Source organism: Mya arenaria, chromosome 13 (assembly GCF_026914265.1).
Source record: "Mya arenaria isolate MELC-2E11 chromosome 13, ASM2691426v1".
In the NCBI taxonomy this organism is placed as follows: Eukaryota; Metazoa; Mollusca; class Bivalvia; order Myida; family Myidae; genus Mya; species Mya arenaria.
The window spans coordinates 36,972,464-36,995,922 of record NC_069134.1 but is presented as its reverse complement, the minus strand read 5'-3'; the positions used below and the strand labels follow the sequence as shown (position 1 = coordinate 36,995,922).

The 23,459-nt window shown below is 37.8% G+C and overlaps 1 protein-coding gene and 1 long non-coding RNA gene across 8 annotated transcripts; both read left to right on the top strand.

Annotated features, from left to right (window-relative positions):
• Window positions 1-11: 11 nt before the first annotated feature.
• LOC128214515 (uncharacterized) lies at window positions 12-6,840 on the top strand. Of its 2 annotated transcripts, none has more exons than XM_052921019.1 (3): window positions 12-131; window positions 380-1,274; window positions 5,653-6,840. In XM_052921019.1, exons 2-3 carry the CDS (start codon window positions 380-382, stop codon window positions 6,471-6,473), a joined length of 1,716 nt encoding a protein of 571 aa, XP_052776979.1. In that variant the 5' UTR covers window positions 12-131; the 3' UTR covers window positions 6,474-6,840. The 2 variants fall into 2 exon arrangements, with proteins under 2 accessions (XP_052776979.1, XP_052776978.1); XM_052921018.1 differs by having other exon boundaries at window positions 15-131; window positions 380-1,283.
• A 2,721-nt stretch (window positions 6,841-9,561) lies between these two features.
• On the top strand, window positions 9,562-22,731 carry LOC128214934 (uncharacterized). 6 transcript variants are annotated; one of them, XR_008258000.1, is made up of 7 exons: window positions 9,691-9,728; window positions 17,610-17,704; window positions 18,455-18,590; window positions 18,837-18,940; window positions 19,988-20,065; window positions 20,963-21,069; window positions 22,389-22,731. It is a non-coding gene; the product is annotated as an uncharacterized LOC128214934 (long non-coding RNA). The 6 variants fall into 6 exon arrangements; XR_008258001.1 differs by lacking the exon at window positions 9,691-9,728 and adding an exon at window positions 9,884-9,983; XR_008258002.1 differs by lacking the exon at window positions 9,691-9,728 and adding an exon at window positions 9,903-9,983 and having other exon boundaries at window positions 17,598-17,704.
• Window positions 22,732-23,459: the final 728 nt, after the last annotated feature.

Genomic DNA, 23,459 nt, shown 5'->3' with positions numbered 1-23,459 from the left:
CTAAATCCGCACTGTCGTTTATCAAAATCCATACTGTATTTAATTTTTACGCATTACAGCGTATATGGGCATGCGCTTAGGAGGACATCAATTTACTTCCTTATTGGTTTCTATGATCAACAAACATCAAGGTAACTAAAATCTGTATTTCTTTAATTGTGTGTTTTATTCAGTTAACGGCACACCATTGCTAGCTTCTATGGGGTTTTCTTAAAAAGAAAACATGTTTAAAACGTCATTAAAGGACTTCTGAATGTGGATTTCGGTCATTACATGTACTTTCGTTTTAGACAAACAAAATGTTATATTCGTTTTGGCTGCTCTTAGCTGGTTTACTGATTTATTAATATCTCGTGAACTTTCTAATTCGTAATTATAGATGGAAGTATCAGGAAAAAGGCGTGACCCTGACCTTAACAAGGGCTCCGATGACACAACTGTCTTCTGTCAGCCGTGTGAAGAGGAAGGCAAACGCTCTGTAGCCCATGGATTCTGTCAGACCTGCCAAGAGTACATGTGTGATCCCTGTATCAAGGCCCATAAGAAATTCAAGGTGTCCAGGAACCACATTATGTTGTCCAAAGATAAGATGCCGTCCTTCTACCCGTCCACTAAGCCGTCTGACATCGGTGTTACTGAATATTGTAAAACACATCCGAATGAGATGATCAAGTTTTACTGCCCGACTCACAGCGACCTTGGTTGTGGTGACTGTGTAGTCATCGGTCATCGCACGTGCAAAGTCGACTACATTGCTGATGTGTCTAAGGATTTCACCAATGAAAGGGAATTCAGGGAGCTGGAACCATCTATTAAACGAGCGGAAGATCTTCTATCTGGGTGCATAAGTAAAGTAAAGGAGCTTTTTGACGAGGTCGAACACCAGTCTAAGGATGAGATCGACAGACTGAGAAAGTTCCGTGCAGAAATCAATACCTACCTGGACCGACGCGAGAAGGAGTTGCTCGGCAATATCCAGGAAATGAAGACCAATGAAGAAAGCGCGCTGACTGAACTGAAGACTGATTGTGAGTTGGCAAAATGCGGACTTGTGGCCACTAGGACAGAACTGACTTCCGGTACCGACTCGGTGAACCAGCGGTACGTGACGGCAAGGAGAGCTCAGAAGGAACTACGGGAGATTCATAACAAGATGGAAAAGATGGCTGGTAGGATGAAGGCCCGGAAGTATCGATTTGTTGAAGACGCGGACACGAAACGGCTGCTGGGATTGAAAATGGGCCTTGGAACACTGAACATGGCAGGAGAGCTTGGTAGAAATAGTATGCTTAATTATTACTATCTCCCAATAAGTTAGACTTAGTGTAGTATCTTGTTAAGAATGGTCATAAAAGGTAATTGCTAAAATTATGAAATACAGTTTCATACTTTGGTTTAATGTTTTATTACAAGCTTATTGATCTTCATTAAGTATCTACTGGTCTATTGGGTAAACTAGTCTAGTTTCAAGTACACTGTGAATAAACAAAAGAGGGCCTTTGAACGAACAACAACGCTCGTCTGTTTTTCCCCATTCGCTATAACTCGTTAATTATAACAGTAATTGACCTTGCTTAAAACGTGCCTACTGTCTGTAGCACCATTGAGTACTGGGGTATGTTTTGGACGCGTTTTTATGGCTATTGAGAAAATCAATATCTTTTGTAATGTTGAATCTTTACCGTCCCTACCAAAATAGAGATACGACTGGGGGACAAATCAGTATTTGCATTATATGACAGGGGACAAAATTGTTCAACCTCCAGACATTGGATTTAGCGTTTATATGCACATATTTGCACCTGGGATAAATCTGGCCACGGTGGCCAAGTTGTCCCCGAGGTAAATCTCGTCACAAAACGTGGTTTAAAATAGCAAATAGTGCCTTAGGATCGTATTAAAAATAATACTTGTTAATACTTTTAAAGATCAGCACTCATTTAACTCAATAAACAAGCACCTTGACATGCTTAAACATTTGATTGATTTAACAGAGAAGATTTTAAGTTGAATATCATACGACTATAACGTTATTACCATAGATGCATTTGACATCATTAAAAGTGTAATTTTGTTGATAAAAACTAACCTATTGTTCACACTATATCCAATTAGTGTATGTGTGTGCGTGCCTGCGTCGGTGCGCGCGCGCGTGTGTGTGTGTGCGTGTGTGTGTGCGTGTGTGTGTGTGTGTGCGTGCGTGCGTGCGTGCGTGCCTGTGTGTGTGTGTGCACGGACGCACGTGTGTGGGTGCATGTGTGGGGGATGAGTGTTTGCGTGAGCGGATACGTGTGTGTGCGCGCGCGCGTGTGCGAGAGTGCGTGTGTATGTGTGTGTGTGCAGGTGCATGTGAGAGTGTGAGCAGGTGCGTATGAGAGTGCGTGCGGGTGAAGATGAGAGTGTGTGCGGGTGAGAGTGTGTGCGGGTGAGCGTGTGAGCGGGTGAGTGTATGCAGGTGAGAGTTTGTCCGGGTGCGGGTGAGAGTGTGTGCGGGTGCAAGTGAGAGTGTGTGCGGGTGAGAGTGTGTGTGGTGCGGATGAGAGTGTGTGCGGGTGAGAGTGTGTGCGGGTGCAGGTGAGAGTGTGTTGGTGCGAGTGTGTGCGGTTGCGGGTAGGAATGTGTGTAGGTGCGAGTGAGAGTTTAGCGAGTGATAGTGTGTAGAGGTGCACTTGAGTTAAGAGTGTTTTTGGGTGAGAGTGTGTGCGGGTGAAGACGAGAGTGTGTGCGGTCACGGGGAAGAGTGTGTGGTTGCTGGTGAGAGGTTTTGGGGGTGCGGGTGAGAGTGGGTTCAGGTGAGAGTGTATGCAGGTGCGACGGTGTGCAGTAGCGAGTGCGAGTGAGATTGTGAAGGTGCGTGTGTGTGTGTGTGCGAGTGATTTTGTGTAGGTAACAGTGAGTGCAGGTGCGTGAGAGTGATTGCGGATGACGGTGAGAGTGGGTGCGGGTGAGAGTGTGAGCGAGGGCGGATAAGAATGTTTGCGGGTGTGGGTGAGAGTTTGTCCGGTTGCGGATGAGAATGTGTGTAGGTGCGGGTGTGAGTGTATGCGAATGAGAGTGTATGCAGGTGCACCTGAGAGTGTGTGCAGGTTTGAGTTAGTGTGTGTGGGGTTGAGAATGTGTGCGGGTGCGGGTGAGAGTGTGTGCGGCCACGGGGGAGAGTGTGTGCGGTTGCGGGTGAGAGTGTGTGCGGGTGCGGGTGAGAATTTGCCCTGGTATGAGTATATGCAGATGAGAGTGTGTGCGGGTGCGAGTGAGAGTGTGAGCGGTTGCGCGTGAAAGAGTGCGCGAGTGAGAGTAGAGTGGGTGCGAGTGTGAGCGGGTGCGAGTAAGGGGATGGGCGGGTTCAAGTGAGAGTTAGTGCAGGTGCGGATGAGAGTGAGTGCGGTTGCGGATGAGAGTGTGTGTGGCAGCGGGTGAGAATGTATGCAGGTGCGAGTGAGAGTGTGTGTGGGTGAGGTTGAGAGTATGTGTGGGTGAGGTTGAGAGTGTGTTCGGATGCGGGTAAGACTGTTTGCAAGTGCGAGTTCGAGTGAAAGAGTGTGCGGTGCAAGTGTTTGCGGGTGATAGTGTGTATGCGTGCGAGCAAGAGTGTGTGCAGGTGCAAGTGAGAGTGTATGCATGTTTAATTTAGAGTGTGTGCGGGTGCGGTTTAGATTGGGTGCGAGTGCGGGTGAGATTGTGTGCGGTTGCGAGTGAGAATGTGTGCAGGTGCGAGTGAGAGTTTGTGCAGATGCGAGTGAGATTTTGTGCAGGTGAGGATGAGAGTGTGTGCGGTTGCGGGTGAGAATGTGTGCAGGTGCGAGTGAGAGTTTGTGCAGATGCAAGTGGGATTTTGTGCGGGCGAGGATGAGAGTGTGTGTGGGTGCGGGTAAAAGTATGTGCAGGTGCGATTGGGAATGTGAGCGGGTGCCGGTGAGAGTTTGTGCGGGTGCGGGTGAGAGTGTGCGCGGATGAGAGCGTGCGGGTGAGGGTTAGCGTGTGTGCAGGTGCGAGTGTATGCGGATGCGGGTTTGAGTGTTTGTCGGGACGGATGTGAGTGTGTGCGAGTGAGAGTGTGTTCAGGTGCAAGTGATAGTGTGTGCAGGTTTGAGTAAGAGTGTTTGCAGGTTTGAGTTGAGTGAGTGCGGGTGCAGGTGTGAGTGTGTGCAGGTACGGGTGAGATTCTGTGCGGTTGCGGATGAGAGTGTGTGCAGGTGCAAGTGAGAGTGTATGCGGATACGGGTGAAAGTGTGTTCGATGCGGCTGAGAGTTTATGCAGATGCGGGTGAGAGTGTGTGCAGGTGCACCGGTGTGCAGTAGCGAGTGTGTGCGGGTGCGATTGAGAGTGTGCGGATGCGAGTGAGAGTGTGTGCGAGTGAGAGTGTGTGCAGGTGCGAGTGAGAATGAGTGCAACTGAGGGCTAGAACGTGTGAAGGTAAGGGTTAGAGTGTGTGCGGGTGCAGGTGAGAGTTTGTGCGGGTGCAGGTTAGAGTGTGTGCGAGTGCGGGTGAGAGTGTGTGCAGGTGCGGTAGCATCGGTGTGCGGCTGCGAGTGTATACGGATGCAAGTGAGATTGTGTGAGAGTGTGTGCGTGTGCGAGTGAGAATGTGTGCGGGTGCGATTGAGGGTGAGGGTGTGTGCGAGTGAGGTCGAGTGTGTTGGGGTAGAGAGTGTGTACAGGTGCGTTAGTGTACGAGTGAGAGTGTGTGCGGGTGCGAGCGAGAATCTGTGCGGGTGCGTGTTGGGTTGAGTGCGAGTGAGGGTGTGTGTGGGCGAGTGAGAGTGTGTGCGGGTGAAAATATGTGTAGGTGCTGATAAGGGTTTTGCGGGTTCGGTTGAGAATTTGCGCATGTTCGAGTGAGTGAAGGTTAGGGTGTGTGCGGGTGCGGTTGAGATAGTGTGTAGGTGCGAGTGAGAGTGTGCCCTGGTGAGAGTGTGTGCGGTGCAAGTGATAGTGCGTGCGGCTGCGAATGAGAGTGTGTGCGGGTGCAAATGAGAGTGTGGTCGGTTACGGGTGTGTATGTGTGCAGGTGTGATTGTGCGGGGGTGTGCGGGTGCGGTAGAGAATGTGTCCAAGTGTGTGCTGGTGCGGTTGAGTTTGCGAAGGTGCGCCTGAGAGTATGTGCAGGTGCGGGTGCGGGCTGGAGTGTGTGCAGGTGCCAGTTTGTTCAGGTGCGAGCGTGCGAGTGCTTTCGTCAATGCCTTTATGAAGTGAAGTCCAATTATGTAAAAACAGTGTTTTAATTAGCCTGATGAATATGTATACAAGGACAACTGTACTCGATAAATGGTGTGTTTCGCTGACATAACGACATTTATAGTGATGGGAACATTGACATGTTTTTTAACATATTTATTTGATTTTAACAACTTCTTTGTCCTTTTCAATGAAAAAAGTACTCATTTCATGTACTTTTGATCAGAAATATTTTTATTAACGCTTCATATTTTAATTCTGAGTCTACACACGAAAATTGTTGAAGCAAACATGTTTCTAAGTCGAAACCCTCATCATAACATGTATTTATAATTACTGTTTATTCCGTGGTGGCTGTCGTGTAAGTTTACCTTAAACAAACTGGCTATTGAAGTTGTGACTTTATACAAGTATTTACACTTACATTTATAAGATCAAAGTGACTAAAGATATACATGTAGTCCTTATTATTTTAGTTCCAGTTCCTGACCTCGCTACTATGACGTGGAAGAAGGAGGCGGATATTCTGGTCAGAACATCTCAGGACAAGGAAACCTGCTGGATCACGGGCTCAGCCCTGATCTCGCCTGGTCTCTTCCTCCTGGCTGACAATGGTAACAACTGTGTCAAACTGGTAGACATCAGCACCTGCACCGTCACGTCCCGCCTCCAGCTACCAGGCAAGCCATGGGACGTATGTGTGCTCCATGATGACCAGGCCGCCGTCACTTTACAGAATATTATTCAGCTGCTGTCTATAAAGGGAGGACAGTTATCGTGTGGAAAGGAAATTAAAGTATCATCTTGGTGTTATGGTATTGCGTTTTACAACAATAGATTATACGTTTCGTATACACAAACCCCGCGTGTTGAAGTGATGACATTGGATGGGCATATCATAAGTACATTCCAAACAGATGATAGAAGACAACTTTTCAAAGAACCATATTACCTGACTGTGTCAGCTTCAACACCGCCGACCCTTCACGTGTCTGACAACGATGCCCACACCGTCCTCCAGCTGACCCTTGACGGGAAGGTCCTGCGGAAGTACCAAGATATTCGGCTCATCAGACCCAGGGCCGTGGTGAAGGTAGGGCCCGGCCAGCTGCTCGTGTGTGGATATACCAGCCACAACGTGATGCTGCTAACGGAGAGGGACGGCAAGATGGCGGAAATACTGGGAAAGAAGAACGGACTGACCAAACCCAACTCCGTGTCCTTCTGTCCTCACACACGTGCCATAGTTGTCGGAATGAGAAGAAATGACTCACTGAAGGTCTTTAATGCAAAGTGACACCTTTTCTTTATCAGTCGTGATTTTGCTCTCTTTGGCGGAAATTACCATGTATTCAATGCTTTTTGAGCAAGTGAATAGTAATAGCAATCATATTTAATGTTCAACATACGCTTATTTATTCGTTGTAACCGAGTTCTATCAAACTGAATGAACATTGCTAATTATATAAATCAAGAATGGAAATACTAAAATAATGTTGTATCAGTCTCAGAAGTTTTGTAATTAGTATGAAAAGCCATTGATGCTTTATGACAGTCATGTATCTAATAAATATTAAGCTTATTTTGCAGTTTTATTTTGCAAAACACTAGGATAACGAATTTGTGTAAATATTGTATTACTATTAAACACTCATTCAATTATATTTTGGTGTTTACTACTTTTGTTTTTTTATGTTCTTTATATAGATCTTTGATTTTACAAAATGATCATTAACTTATATAAAAATAATTATTTAAACAGATGTATACTTTTTATGGTTTTGAAGTTAAAATAAGGTGTTTGACTTTCAGTAAAGAGAAATTTAGTAGGTTTTCATTATCATATGTTAATGAAACTCAGTCAGCATTTCAACGGTGGGCAAGTCTCAGTCAAGTTCAATTGTGAAGTGAATCATGTCAGTAATTTCAGAGTTATGCCCCTTTAACATTAAACAATAATATGTTTATATATTATGAAGGCAGTAAGTTAAGTTTTTTTACTATCCAATAATGATGAAACTCGGTTACAGCATTTGTGGGCAAGTCTCCGTCAAGTTCCATCGTGGAGTTAAACATGTCAATAGATCCGGAGTTATTCCTCTATATCAATAGGAAATTGGTATTTTAAGCATCCGACAGGAAATTACTAACTTGTATTGTCCGATCATGATGGAACTTGGTGACTGTGTTTGTGGGCATTATGTCTCGGCGTAAATCGCTCCAGTAACTCTCATTGGTTATGGGCATACTGTCTTGGGGAGAATCACACCAGTAACTCTCATTGGTTATGGGCTTGCTGTCTCTGTCAGGTTCTGTTATTGGGTGAATCGCCTCAGTAGCTGATAGTCATGCCCTTTTTATAGTGAAATATAGAATAGCATAATTACTTGCAGAGACAATTACTTAATTATAAAACGATCAGTACAATAATGAACTAAGTTACAGGATTTTGGATGAATGTTCTTATTCAAATCATATATTAGAATAATTTTAAATGTGTTAAACCTGACATGCATAAAATAGGACTACATTTTACGTTTATGCAAACCATTGCAAAGTTACTATGAAGAATATTTTAAATGGAAATTTCCGCGTGAATATTCCATAGGAATAGTACAAATGAAAAATCTCTTAAAAATGACAAACATGTCTTTAGATCTCAGTTTATCTTCTTTGGACGTTTGCCTACTGAATGTTATTGTATTGTTATTGACAATGTATGTAACCTGTCTTAATTTAGACTTATAATGAAAATAACCGTATATTCCTTACAAGGGATTCTTGGCTGTAATTACTTTCACAACAATTTTGTAGTATTGTGCGACTTGATTTCTGTATTAACCTTTAACTAATAAATGAATTTAATTTTAGCCATCTTCTTATGGGTTTATGTATCTAAATTATTAATTTTTGAAATTTGATTATAATCTGCAACAAAACCCAACCAGCTTTCTATTATTTGCATGTATGTATTTAACATGCGGTGATAAACCTTTTTGACTGTTTCAATTTCAATGAGCTATTTACAAGTCATATATCAACTAAGTTCAACTGCATATTTTCAAAACCTATATAATTATTATCCAGTTATGAGCCACTCGGTCACAGTGCTTGTTTGTGGGTTTCAGGTTTCGGTGAAGTTTGATCTTGGGGCTATTCGCCCCAGTTTATCCAGAGTTATGCCCCTTTTACATTAAAAATAGTAGGTGTACATATCATGTACGCAGCTACTTAAGTTATAATTATTATTCAATTATGATGCAACTCAGTCACAGCATTTGTGTGCAAGTTCCAGGCAAGTTCCATCATGGAGTGAATCAATTGTCCGAGTAACTCGAGAGTTCTGCCTGTTTTTCCATTAAAAAATAAAAGTGTATATTGTGTGTATAAGTGTATATATATATATTATATATATATATATAATATATATATATATATATATATTATATATATATACTACAGATATTAAGGTGACCATATATATATTAATCTAGGCATTATGGGGACCGCTGGATTAAGGCGACAAAAATTGGTCTCCTTAATATTTTCAGTCCAGATTTGATGTATCAAATGACATGTCAATAAAAATGTCCATTGACAGTAAGTTGATAAGCTTGAATGTTTATTTACGAGATCATTTCATTGTTTTAAATATTATTCTCTTTTAATATTAAAAAAAAATATTCTTAAACTTTTGTGTTAGTATATTTGTGTATCCATAAAAATAGCTATTAAGGCGACCAGGGAAAAAATCATAATTTTGGTCAAAAATAGCTATATACTAAGCATTTTTTATTTGTTTTACTTTATTTAAAGCTTATTGTATATTATCCCGAAGTTTCATTCCATAAAAAACAGAAATGAGGAAATTCGATATTTCGTGTACCATCAGCATCCAAATTTTCAGTACAGAAATTTAACTTTCCGGAATATAACGGAAATGTTCGGGTATCTCCGTGGTACCATCTCCGTGCAATTATGCAAACTCCGCGCAGTGTTACTTCCCTTGCAGTAAAGTAATGTACTGCAAGGGAAGTAACACTGCGCGGAGTTTGTGCCACCACAAGATTTTCATCCAAAATTGGATGAAAACTTTTAATGGCATTTTTTTTAATCATATATATTTATTCTTATATCCTTTCTTAAATAATTACTTTACGCCAGTTGATAGGCATAATATGTTTTATAAAAAAATAACAATTAAAAAAAACATTCGGAAATGTTCGGTCTTTTTTCAAATTGAAAGTAGGATTTACAAATTACAATATCAACATGGATGTGTTGTTAGCTATTCAGACATGTATCGAACGTTTTGCATTTTTTCCTTTTATGGAATAAAATCGTTTATTTTCTTAACAAATGAAACATGTTGCTGGAATTTCTTTTAAAGGTGTTCCGTCCATTTTGTAAATTGCAATCACGTGCCGTTTCTATCATCACGTGATATTTGTGAAGGCAGTGATTACTGTACTGCAAGGGAAGTAACACTGCGCGGAGTTTGGCAATTATGCAGTATGGCGTTCATCTCTTACAGAAAGAGAATGGTAACTTGGTAAGTGTTTAAAATACATATTCAACGTTTTTTCGTTTATTTTTATGACTTTTGTACAGTTGTATAAATCGTCCACCCTTTGGATGAAAAGCAAATGATTTATCCGGATTTTGTTCATCCGAAACTAAATCACGGGTGCCCTAAATCACTAGTATCAACATCCGGTGTAATTTTTGCTTGTATTTTGGAGAAACTCGATTGATTTCTAGCAAACTTGGTTTACCACTACTGTACATCGTCGCTTATTATTATTTGGTATGTTCCAATCTAAAAAGTGATTTGCTCCCATAACATCTCAGATTTTAATAAATAAAAGACGAAAGGATACAAATGCCTTACATTTTGTTTGTCAATGTCATGTCATTAGTCATTCTCATCACCTTTGAATAGCAGAACAGAACGAACACTATCACCAATTCGTATTGTGGCTTTTTGCATGTGTCTTAAATTCTCATATTTGATAATAAATGCAACAATAAAATATTTCCCTTATTCTGCCACAGTTATGCACCAGTCAATTGTAACAATGGCACCCAGGTCTTGTTTATACCGGGGATAGCAGGGGAAATGGGCCATGTTTTTACCTTCCAGGTGGACCGGCAGTGCTGAGTGAATGCGGTGTTATTGTTTTTGCGCTGATAACAGGGATTGGGCCTAACCTAGGATGTCCCCAGGGGCATTTGACGAGGATCTGGTCATTTCGTAACCTTACCATTTCGTAACTGCTGATCTTGGTTATTTCGTAACCATTCTGTTAGTCAATTCGTAACCGTCAAGTAATCAATTGCTCATATAATAACCACCATTTAACAAGGTGATAAATAGTACACTTAGCACCTCGTTAAGTGTATTGTTCGAACCTGGATGTATATGGCACAGCAACCAAGACACCAATTGGGAGACATTACTCGAATTCTCACTAGTAACAAGCCAATAATTTATGTTACTCAATAGTTATTAGATATATATATATCATGCTAAAGTAGAAATGATTTGTTATACTACCAAAATATGTTAATTATTTTCTTACATTTTGCTTACTTATAAACAATAATTAAAGACTGATCGCGATGTATTTTTGAGTAAAATTACGTTTACATAAATAATCATTCTTGACCTATTTCATTGACTATATTTGTTTGAATTGTTTAAAACGAACAAAATTTTGAACAAACAAACAATTGATTCATATTCTGCATACTTTATATCCGAAACCGACAAAAAACAACCTTAAATTATTTGTTAGGCCAAATAAAAAAATAGGTCTCTTTCAGGTTACCCGACCGACCCTATTTTTTCCCGCCGACCCTAACCTATTTTTCCCTGAAAAAAATGTGATTTGGGTACGAAAAGCATTTGTTACGAAATGTATGTACGTAAAGTTGACAATATTAGAGTTGGATTTTTTTAATGTATTTACCGTACTTCACCTTAGAGTTCGGACACCTTAAAATAATTAATTTTTCGCTCTACGAATTCATAGAAAATAACCATTTTTACATTTTATTTACATGTATGGTAAACCTGCCTTTTTTCTTCATGTCTGCATTTTACCACTTATTAATTTATCCGTAGTTATCAATGGTTATTACGCCTATAAGTCACTGTAGCTCCTTCATCAAGATGGTTAAAATCCCATTCAACACCATTTTATACATGCATTGAAATGAATAAACACCTTTTATCGGCTTCAGATCAAACAGTCCCATTGTGTGACGTCACATAACTCAGTTATACCCACGAGGATCTCATGGAGAGCATGGATATTGTTATGCAGGATTAATGTGTCTGGTGTTTTTTTATTGTAACTTGAGTATTGCATTTATAACTTTAATTCATCACATTTAATAGTTACCTGTATCATTGAATGTGTTGACTTTATTGTTTTCATGCCAAGAAATCCTATCCAATTTTCAATTAAGAAGGAAACCCCTGTATGCCAGCATATACCTGGATTTTAGCAGCATATGCATTATGTTCCATTCAGTGGTTTTGTGCTAAGGGTTAAAGGACTGACTTGGTTCTCCATGAATTTTTTATCAGTTATCTGCTGTACAGCTAATTCATTTCATTTAATGGCCATTACGACCAGCATGAAATTCAGGGGAGCAATAATTTTGGTCATTTTTCGGAAAAATCTTTCTATAGTGCATGGTTCTTAGATTTAACGCTTCATCTCATTTTGTTGATTACGACACTTGTCAAAAATAAAAATAAAAATTCAATAATAGTTTATTATTAAGTATTGACATGATTTTCTTAACTATAAAAAGTATAATTATTAATTAACTAAGCTAAGCATTACATCTTTGATATTGTTTATGAACAATCTCCTTGATAACAATATTTAACTATCTAAACCACACTCTTGTTATTATGTTTAATTATGTTTAAAGATTGAAAACATCAAGTACAAATGTACTAACTATATTTCTTAGTTCCCCGACAGCTAAATATTATCCTCACGCTGGCCAAATCCTAATAGCCTCTTATAGAACAATACCGTAATCAAGTCGTTTAATTTAACAACTTGAGTACGGTATTGTTCTATAAGAGGCTCTTAGGATTTGGCCGGCGTGAGGAAGTTTTTTTGAAACAAATAGAATCACAAACTTTCACTTTCAGTCAAACTTATCAACTTCCGGCTCAAAATGTTATGACTCATGTATATTTAATAAAATGATACCGGGGAGTTGTTTATCTGTGGATGTCGAAAATCTGCTTAAAGGGGCTATACTCCGTATGATAAAATAGCGGAAAAAAGGAGAAAATTTTCGAAAACTGACATAAACTTGGCATCGATGAGTACAATGCATTGAAACTTACTAACTGAAGAACCCGGTCTCCGACACAGTTTTTTTTTTACATTTTGGTACTTTTTTTTACAATTATGATAAAGCGTAACACAGTCCATTAGATAATTGTCCTGAGATTCGTTACAGAAGAAAACTTTTTTGGTGCGAATCTGGTGTACAGTCCCTTTAAGGGTTCATTGTACTTTGCGCTCATTATAAATAGATAAATAAGGGTCTTCGCATTGATACAAAAAGCTTAGTTCCTTCATTCACAGCAACATATAATTGATTAACGCAAGATTAGCAGCATCAGTAGAAGTTATATGATAGTTAGTAGAAGGAATAGTAGTAGCTGTTGTTGTAGAAGTGGCAACAACAACAACAACAATTCAGCAGGAGCGGCAGTAGTTTAGGGGTATCATCATCATCATTATCATCATCATTATCATCATCATCATCATCATCATCATCATCGGTGGTGGTGGTGGTGGTGGTTGTGGTGGTGCTGACGGTGGTGTTGTGGCGGTGGTGTTGACATTGGCAATAGCAGAAGCAGTAGTGGCAGTATCAACAACAATAGCTGCAGCATTACCACCTGTATTACTAAGACTTAAGAGCACACATATTAAATGACCAACATAGTCGGTTCTGTTCGGTGGGGTTAAATACCTATTTACAGTAACGTTCTGAGTCATGTTATTATTTGGGGTGGGGGTGGGTCAATATTTTACAGAAAAGGAGTCACTCAAGGACAGCGACCATTGTTGTGAGTTTATGTCGGTCAAAACATGTTCTTTCACAGGTCACGGTATGAAGACAATGCCAGATGAACACAAAACTAAGCAATTTTTTTAGATTGAAATATTGCAAAAACAAATCCCAATCAGTTATACGAAAATGCATTTTAACCGCCTCATGTGTTCATGATAATATGAACAAAATTGAAGTAAATTTAACATTCGGAGATTCAGTTTCGCCAATGTGATATATTTTTCAAGTTTCGTTTATATTTCCCATTTTCCATGGTGTATACGTATACTTACGAACTCAATATTTTTTACAGTGAAATAAAAACAACAAAGCTTTAAAAATGAACAATAAGAGTGTGTGTTTTTGTTAAAAAATGTGAACCCAATAAATCTGACATTTTAAAATCAATATCCATACGCTTAGTAAAGCATACCCTTAAATATAATTCGACCTACGAGACGGCCAGATTCATATATAATGTAATATAGGTTACATTTTCATTCCAAATAAAACGGTTGGTTAAGCATACCATTTCATTAACATCTGTCATACACATGTATGTCTAAAACGATAATGTTACTCATTAAAACATCATATTTTTGTTTAAGAATAAGAAAATAATAGTTTTACTAAATTAAGTACTCTGTAATTTTAATTAATTGTAGTGAACACTTGATACTTCTTCACGTCTTTCTGGGCAAAATTAAATACATTCTTCCAAATCTTGACCCAAACCAGCAACTCCCTAGATATGAAAACATGATTAAACACATGGTCAGATTCTCGGTCAATTAGGGGTTAATGTGTAGCTGAAATTGGCTCTTGTGTAGAAATGAAAAGTGGAAAAATTGGCTGGTATTTCTTGGCATGATTGATGTTTCAATGAGTATTACTGTACGATTATTGCTTCATAAAGTCTATATTAAAAGTGTGATACAAGTTTCAAAGTTAATTGGCGGATCGTTTTACAAACATGTCATGTCTGTGTTTTCTTAATCTCTGCATTGCCCTTGTTGTTTCTTTAATCCTCCATTGAATATATCACACATCCTTTTCACCAGGCAATAAATCGTTTAGGATGGGTAGTAACCAACTAACTTATCACAGTGATGTATACGGTTAGGTAATCTAGCCAGGCATTGTAACGATAAAGATCAATAATTTTTGTCTGTGAGACTTAGTAACTGTAAAAGTTCAGTCGATGTCCTTTGGGTGTCCGAAAATTAGGTACCTAAAATAAATTATTTTTGAAAATAATAATGGATGTCCGAATTTATAGAATGTCCGAACTCTTAAGGTGAATTACGTTTGTGCTTGTGTGGCAGGTATGTTTCAATTCTTGAACTATATTTTCTTGTCAGATACAAATGTGTCAGATACTGACTTTCGGATTGATATGTCAGACTTAAGTGTGCAATTTTGGCAATAAAACCTGCATGTTACTTGTTCTTCAAACCTGAACCCCCAGGTCCTCTTGACAGCATTGAGGTTTCCTTGGCTAATGGCTTATATGGTAAATTTGCCGTCCCACTCTTCATGTAATTATGTTTCAAGGAGGTTAGTATTCTACAGAGGGTGATTGAAAGCAAACGGGTGCATAAAGAAAAGTAAAACCGTTCCTGGAAAGTCTCAAATAATAGCAGAGTGGTGTACCATAACTTAGTTGAAATCCAACCATCATTGTCAAAAGTATTTAACCAGACAAATAAAGAATGTTTCCTTTGAAGCATGTAACATGTTTAAAAACTACTGATAAACCTGAAAATTGATGACTTTTATTTTTGTTACTTTCTGAGTCAACAGTTACTGAAATCAATATATCAAAAAAAAAAAAAAATAAAAATAAAAAAATAAAAAAAATATTCCGACCTACCTACCCTATTTTTTTTAGCAGTGTTACCTGAAACACACCTATTTTTTATTTGGCCTTATGGTATTAATTTCCAATAACAAGATACAAAATTAAACATATCGGCACATTCTTTACAATAAGCATATAAAAAGCGCATAATCTCATTCGGCAAACTCACTACATTTTACAATACTTCTATGCAATTTAATAAAAAAGAAATTCTAAAGTAATATGGTCTATATATTTAAAAGTATTGGCTTAAGGTCACAATTCCTCTCAATGGTAGAACATCTATGAATTAAAAAATTATTACATTTAATATTCAGCCTGCTTATAATATTTCCTTCGCAACATATAAAAATAGCTAGTGTGAATGTTTCTATTTGTCATAGTTTCAGAGTTTATTGGCAAATCGCACTACACTATTAGGAATAAAGAAGGAATACAACTACTAGATTTAACTTTGTTTATGTTGTTATTTTTATGTTTTATACTTACAGTAAACTTATTTTGTAAATTCAAATGGTATTAAATTAATTCCTCATAATTATAGGAGTCAACGGTTAAGATATGACCATTCGATTTCTTAACGGTTACGAATTGACTAACACAATGGTTACGAAATGACCAACAATGAGCGGTTACGAAATGATCATAATTCATTTGACAGGGCTTTTACCAGCTGTTTGTCTGTGCAGAGCGGGAATTTTACCTGGGATTGGCTGGACCGAAAGTCAAAGTCCCCGCTATTAGCAGGACCTTGGGGGCCCATGCTGCAATTGACTGTTGCATTATTTGGATTTTTTCTTAACTTTACGACACGCCCCCCTACAGTATTTTATAGTCAAGTTTAGTAATATTTTTTTACAGAAATTGGATAACTTAACAAGTAAAGTAAACTGTACTGAGCTTTTAAACAAACCTACATACTTATAAATCAAAATTGATATTTTAGGGTCTACACTGAATAAACCCAAAATGTTAGTTTTGATTTGCTAAATTCGAACAGTATTTAGTCAATCCACACAAAATTTACAGGATCATCAGATAACAAATTTTCTAAAAATTCTCCGTTTGCCAAATAGGGAAGACAGGATTAAGTGGGATTAAAAGGTTGCTATCTGTGACCAAAAAAATACTGTTCAAAATTGTGAGTATTCATTTATCTTTCGTTCAGTAAAGAGCATGCAATGGCATAGTGGTTGGATTAGATAATCTGACAGCGGTGCTGGACGTCAGGAGTTCAAATATTGTTGTGAGTTCAATGTACCAAAAGAATACCTTTGGAATACACTACCGGGTATTATCTATAAAAATGGCAGAGCAAATTGCCCATATTGTAGTAATGTCTTAGATCCAGCTTGGATAACTTGGACACAGTAAGCGGTTCACACCCAGGGAAATTCTCAGATAAAACAGCGCCTATAAACTTGAACATTACATTTTCATTGAGACAATTAAAGAAAAAACATTATTGCTGATCTTCTGAAAACAAATCCTCTAACATTCAAATATTTAATTTGTTGGATGAACTAAGGTTTATATTGATAAGAGATTGCTTCAGTTGGATTTAAACTAATCACCAACAAAAATATATGCATTTAAATCACACAATGTAAACAACTGCGCCACAGATTTAAATTTATAGATTAGCATACTGGTAGGTCTGGTTGGTCTGTTGCTTTAGTTGCTAAGTAAACATAATGTCAGTGATTTCATCACTATTTCTATTAAAATATCAGTTTTCCTCTTCAGGGCTTCTCACATTTGCACCATTTTTTTACCATTTGAATCATAAAAAGATAACAAACACATGAACTTAACACTTTGTGAATATTTAAGGAATGTAAGGGGTCAGATTTCAGATTGCTCATTATTGCTGGAACACTAAATACTTTATTTGATTGTGTACACTGCACTTTCTTGTTAAGCATTCATCCAAATCATTTGGGTAAATTTTGGCAGAAAAACTGCTTTTGGATTTATACTGGTCATCAAAACCGGCACTGACAAAACATAAGACGTGTTTAATTAATGTGCGGGAAAGAGGTTTAAAGGTGTCGGCCCACAACGAAAGGCTTGCGGGTTGCAGTACCCCTTTAAGTAGTTCTTGAAAAAAATGATTCTCTGAGGTAGCATTTGATTATGTGTACATTGTATTCTTGTACGTATTTTCAAGTTAACACATGATTTATATAAGGTTTGTATAATTTTAGTTTTATTTAAGTTTTAAAATTTTGATATTTTTTTTAAGATTTGCCTGCCCCTGTCTGAACACTTAAATTCTTGGTCTTTGGTCTATTGTCTGCAACTTCAAAACACACTTTTTGGAACAGGACACATTTTCCTGATATTTTATCCAGTTTGACTGCAATATAAGTTGTATTTATCAATAATTTAAGTAAAAAATGACATTTATATTTCCATAATTACCTGGTAGTTATTTGTTAATTTGTTTTAATTCATGGATAGGTTTATTGCGAGTGTCATGGAAAGCTGGAACTTTTCAGTACACAACATGCAAACTGAGAATGAACTGTGTGTGCCGGCTTTGTGAACAAAAACGCAAGGCGGCTATGGTAAGTTGCGTCAAGATATCCTTGGGACCCCCCCCCCCCCCCCTGGACACGCAATACAATTCGTGTTTCGCTGATCTGTTGGCTGGGATCAGATCATCCATTTAGGGATTTAGATATGTTACCCCAGCCACCAGGCTGAATGTTTAACCGTCACCAGACACTCTGCCATGAATGTGAGAGAGTTTAAAGCTATTTCTTATTTTCCTGTGTAACTATATTGATGTTTGATTAAATTTACGCCGTCGTGTTACTGAGTAACAATTTGAAATTGGGCCAAAATCATCAAGCTAGAGCTTTGCATAATCTTTTTCAAACTTCTGGGAGATTTCTGCCCTTGAAAGTATTTGCTCGCAGCCCGCCTCAAAGTTACACTTCGTTCAGTATTTAAAGCTTTCGGATACACTTTTTTGTTAATTTGAGATCTTAATGACGCTACATTGTACTTCTAAGTAAATAGATGCTCAAAGTAACAAGATGCTCTGGGTGTTCACTGGGTGACAAAGGCTACCCAGTATTGGTTGTTTCTTTTTTCTGAAAAGATGTTTCTAGTGAATTGCCAAGTTGCAGTGGTTTTGACGCCACAGAACCAGCACAGCTCCATGACAGATATATATGTTTTCGTCATTGATGTCAGTACTGCTGTATTGGTGGCCTCACAATTTCTGTGTGGAAATGTCATCTGATACACTCATAACGGCGTATTTCTAGCATAGCTTTCATAAGTGCATGGCCATTCTCTGTCATTTTCAGATACACTGTGTTGTGTGTGGATAAGAAATGCAGAGTGGTACCACCAATTACCTAAGCCACCATTCCCCTAACAGACAAAAGGCTCATGGGGACAGTTCCTGCAGTTTACAGCAAATTGTAGCCCTACAAACTTCAGGTAAGTGATAAATCTGGGCTTCAAGATATCTTTGTACTCACTTTAAGTTTATACTTCATTTGAACAAAACTTACAATTTCAGCATTAAAATCCAGGTTTAGATCCCAGACCGAACCTTGTCTCCTTTATTAAACTTCATTTCAGATAATCTATAAGCCACATACATGTTCACTACTTATGGCGGATAAGAACTTTCGCAAATTGATTATAAATGCGTTTTCCCAGATATACACCCTCCTCTTGCAGATACTGCCAAGCTTGGGTGCACTGGGCCGGTTATCCAGCCGTGTGGAATCAACATCTCCAGCTGAACTTGGGCCGGGAATTATATAAGAATCCTTAGCAGCATGGTGAGCTTTTGTGTATTTATTTCCAGGCTCGTATACCCGTCCAGACTTCTGTGTTTAAGCTTTCCTTTCGTCATTTTTTTAAATAAGGTATCTCAAGTCTTTCAATGAAATCACAACTTTGGAGGCTAGATTTAAATTAAGGAACCATTATGTGTAGAAAGCCTTTTGGGTGATTTAAAATCAAATTAGTAAACAGGATTCTCATGGTTCATGGTTTTAATTGGCCTTGTGGACCTTTCATTCTTTACTTTGGTAAGAGCCGCTTAGGTATGTAAGAAGGGGGGAGGGGGGGGGGTACAGATGTGATAGTAAACAGTGTTTAATAAGGTATATTTGTTTTTATTTTATCACCATTTTGAAGGTAATGATTGTGTTATCAGGGATAAGTAACAAGTTTAACATAAACACTGTAACATGTTCTTTATTTCAAATAAAGCTATAAATTATCTCTGGAGAATTTAGTCTGATCTCCATTTCTCAGAAAATGTAGCTGTCTAAGTGCCTATTCCATCAATGAGTATCACTGTCTTTAAATTGCTGTTGTGGTACAGTTTAAATGGCAAAAGTTTTATGGCCCTGCTTGTTTGCAACTCCTCATTCATTTTTGTACAGCGAGAAAAGTAAGGGAATTCTAGAGATTTACTAGAATTATGGATTGTTTTTACTAGAATTATGAATTGTTTTTCTTGAGTTACACAGTACATAAGGAGGAATTAGTGTGTACACAACTCCTCATTTTATTCCTGTTTATTATTTATATATGTAACATAGATGTGTACAAGACCTACGGTACTGTAGAAACATGACATAAAAGAGCTCACTTTGATTAATTTCCTCAAAAAAAGATATCTTTACTGTTAAAGTAAGAACTTTTACTGCATAGTAAGTAATGTCTTCTGCTCATCTTTATGACATCATTACATGGAATGATGTCAACTTCCCAAGACACATTTCCACATGGCGCAGCTCATTTATATATATTGCTGATGGATTGTTTAGAATGGGACAGTTTTAATTGGACATAATGTTTTAATCGCCATTTTACAGAGTGCCAGCCAGTCATTGCTGTTCTTTGCATTGCTGAGGAGGACAGTCCTGCCAACATAACAGTTTGTTCAATAACAGGTAAAAAACTGGTCTCACTTTACATTTTCAACCACTGTTCGATCGTAACAATTATCAAAGAACCGGCTAGTCTCAATCATGAAGCCGCTCTAATTAGAGTCAATGAACGATATAGATCTGGATACAAGCGTCTAGATGATCGAGACTAAATTGGCAACATGAGAACATTTATTTCCTTTCCTGATTTTTGAAAATTACATGAACAAATGACAATTCTACTACCATTTAAAGCTTGATTAATTTTCGGACAAATGTGTTTGTTTTAATTTGCCTTCCGCTTAAAGTAAACGTATATATACTGGGCAAGAAGTGCTGAATTTCATCGTGAATCACAGTGATTATCCAAAGTTTGAATTTGGTTCGGACATGTTTGACGGGAATTCAAAGACATTTTTTGTCAGCCGTCTTATATCACAGGTTTCCATGCATTTTGCATACATTGGTTCATTCCAAGATAAAAATTATAACCTTTTTCAAAACGTTCAATCTGTGAGAGTGCAGCTTTAATAGACCTGTAAAGACTTGTCGATGTGAAACTTAACTCTCAATCAAACTATGGTAAAAGATCAAATGCGGGGCTCCGTGTGCGGCATAGACTGCTAATTTTTATTTAATATGATGAAGAGCTAGTTAAGTTATCTTTTTTAAAAGTCTTCATTTGAAGCAAAAAAATGTTTCAATACCCTGTATGAATTTTCTTCACCGGATATTGATTCATAAAAATCATTGCTCCAGGGTGCGGAGTTACTTTTTGTTATATGTCTATATGGAAAAATCTTCTCCTCAGAAGTCAACTTTGTTCCCCAATGTGCAAGGCACAATCGGTGAAAATAATTTCAGTAAAAGTCACTGATTATTATTATTGTGATTATTATTAATAAACTTTTACTATTTCAGGAGACAAACAGAAACACAGAGGTGCTATACATTCCGATGGAAAATACAACAAAAGCATCTCCCATCATTTTGGCGTGGCTCAGATCAAGAGGAGAATTTTAAGAAAGGTAATAACTGAGCAACTAAGAACATGCACGTTGCACTGGTCAGAGTGTAAGATCCATCTCGCTTCATAAGAATTGATAATCATCAATGTATTAAATCAAGAAATTGAAATCAAGAAATTGAAACGTAAGTGTCTTGTCTTTTGCAGTGTTTTTGAAATAGAATATAATTTAAAAAAAAAACTAAATTATTTTTTAATATGATTGTAAATGTGTGATGTTTTCTTCCGATCATTCTCTCTCAAAAACCAGATACAAAAAACATATTAGTAGATTTTTATACGCCCGAAGGGTCGTATTATGTTATGGCCTCCATCGTCTGTCCGTCTGTCTGTCTGTCCGTCCGTCTGTCCGTCCGTTAGCAATTCCGTGTCCGGGCCATAACTTGGTAACTAATAAAGCAATTTTCAAATAACTTTATACAAATCATCACTACATTAAAAGGATGTGTCGCGCGCAATTTCCAGGTCCATACCTGAAAGACTAGAATCACCATGGGGGGGCGTTAGCAATTCTGTGTCCGGGCCACATCTTTGTTACTCGTCCGTTAGCAATTCCGTGTCCGGGCCATAACTTGGTAACTAATAAAGCGATTTTCAAATAACTTTATACAAATCATCACTACATTAAAAGGACCTCGAGCCGAATCTTCTTCGGGCGTATAATGCTCCGTTTCGCGGTGCTCTTGTTTTGTTTTACTTGTAAATATAGTTTTAAGTTTGTATTTTAGGCAAAGCCTTTTATTCTGCTCAATACAAACTTAAATATTGTAAGAGTTATGGCCCTTTGTAATTTTTAAACAAATACATTTTATTTCATGTTTTTGTAAGCCCATTATTTAGGGACTTTTAATATTTTCACCAGCAGCATTATAAAGTCAGACCAAAAGTGTCCAGTTAGTGTCCAAACAATAACTAAGTTAGAATCCTTTCTCAAATCAGGTGAGCGATATAGGGCCATCTCTGTGTTTGTCTGACAAAAAAAAATAATCAATCTTTGAGTTAAATTGACAAAATATTGTTGTAGAATGGTTTGTGAAGACATACTATTGGATTACTTTTGTGTCAATAGGATTAAGGTTTCTGCACATAAAAATTATTTAGAATAGCATTTGGGTCAGTCGGTTCACGTTCAATATTACTGATAGTATAAGTGGAAGCAGTGACTTAAAATTAATTACCAAACAGTTTCTGCTCAATTGCTTTGAGTTAACATACGAGTTATGAAACTTGGAATACTAGTTCTTGGTGGCATAAATGAAAGACCTTGTTTTGTCACATTGACTTGTAATCAAGCACTAACTTCCTCTAAAACAATTTCAGGTGATGGTTGGGCACACACAAGAAGACATAGATCACATGTGTCCAGGCATATGAGTAGACAGGAGTTTCACACTCTGCCAAACTTACTTCATCAGAGGAGCAGAAAGCTTCTCAAGATCCCGCACTGCACACTTAGATATAGTCTTTGACTACAACAAGGGGATGAAAGTACAGAGAGGTCCAATTGAAATCAATTCTGTGCTGCGTCATTTCTTCATTCTGGAAGTCGATGGACATGATTTATCATGGCATCAGGTGTGCAGTTTGTCGACTATCAGCAGTCTTGTTCACCAGTTGTGCAACTTGAGCTGGTAGCTTTATTGCTTGAAGCCACAGCATAAGAGGGGGAGGTGCAGGCTCATCAAAAAGTCTCAAAAGTTGAAACTAGGAAAAGAAGTTTGTCAAGAGTGTGAATATTTGCTTTGAAAACCATCGTTACGATGATTTGGTTTCCTTTGAAAATTGATACATACTATGTGTATGTTGAATGAATTGAGATGCTTAAATAAAGAACCGCTATTCAAATATCAGGAAACTGCATTTTTCATACTAAAGGGTAAATGATGTCGCCATTTCCTGTATGTATTTAAATGAGATATGTTTCCACAATTAATATTTTTAGGGAATTTTTCTCATCCTAATGAATGAGATTAAATTGTACAGCGTTATATGAGCTTAATATGTGTTTTCTGTTTCTTTAAAATTGGTGAAAAATTGTCAGAAGATAATTAGACCATTATCCATTACTGCAATCATACAATCAAATATACAGGGACAAACCCACTGGGCATATAATATAATTAAACCCTGTTCAGGGGCACGAGGCAAACAGAGTTACTTTCAAACGTTAAAGCTGCACTCTCACATTTTGGACGTTTTGACAACTTTTCTCATTTTATGTCTTGGATTGGAACCATCCAATTTTTGCGAAAAATTAAATGGCAGATTTTTCTATTTAAGTTAAAACATTGATGTTTTATGCACTTTTCTTAAACCGTTAGTAACATTAATTTTTGAACGGAAATATGAAATCTGTGATCTGATCTTTTGTCAGCAATCTTTTATCATTGG

Bases quoted from the DNA above. Each gene is read 5' to 3' on its own strand.
- LOC128214515 (XM_052921018.1), top strand. From the start codon at position 380: ATGGAAGTATCAGGAAAAAGGCGTGACCCTGACCTTAACAAGGGCTCC. The intron at 1,284-5,652 runs GTATGCTTAATT...TTATTATTTTAG, and splicing joins AGGAGAGCTTGGTAGAAATA to TTCCAGTTCCTGACCTCGCT.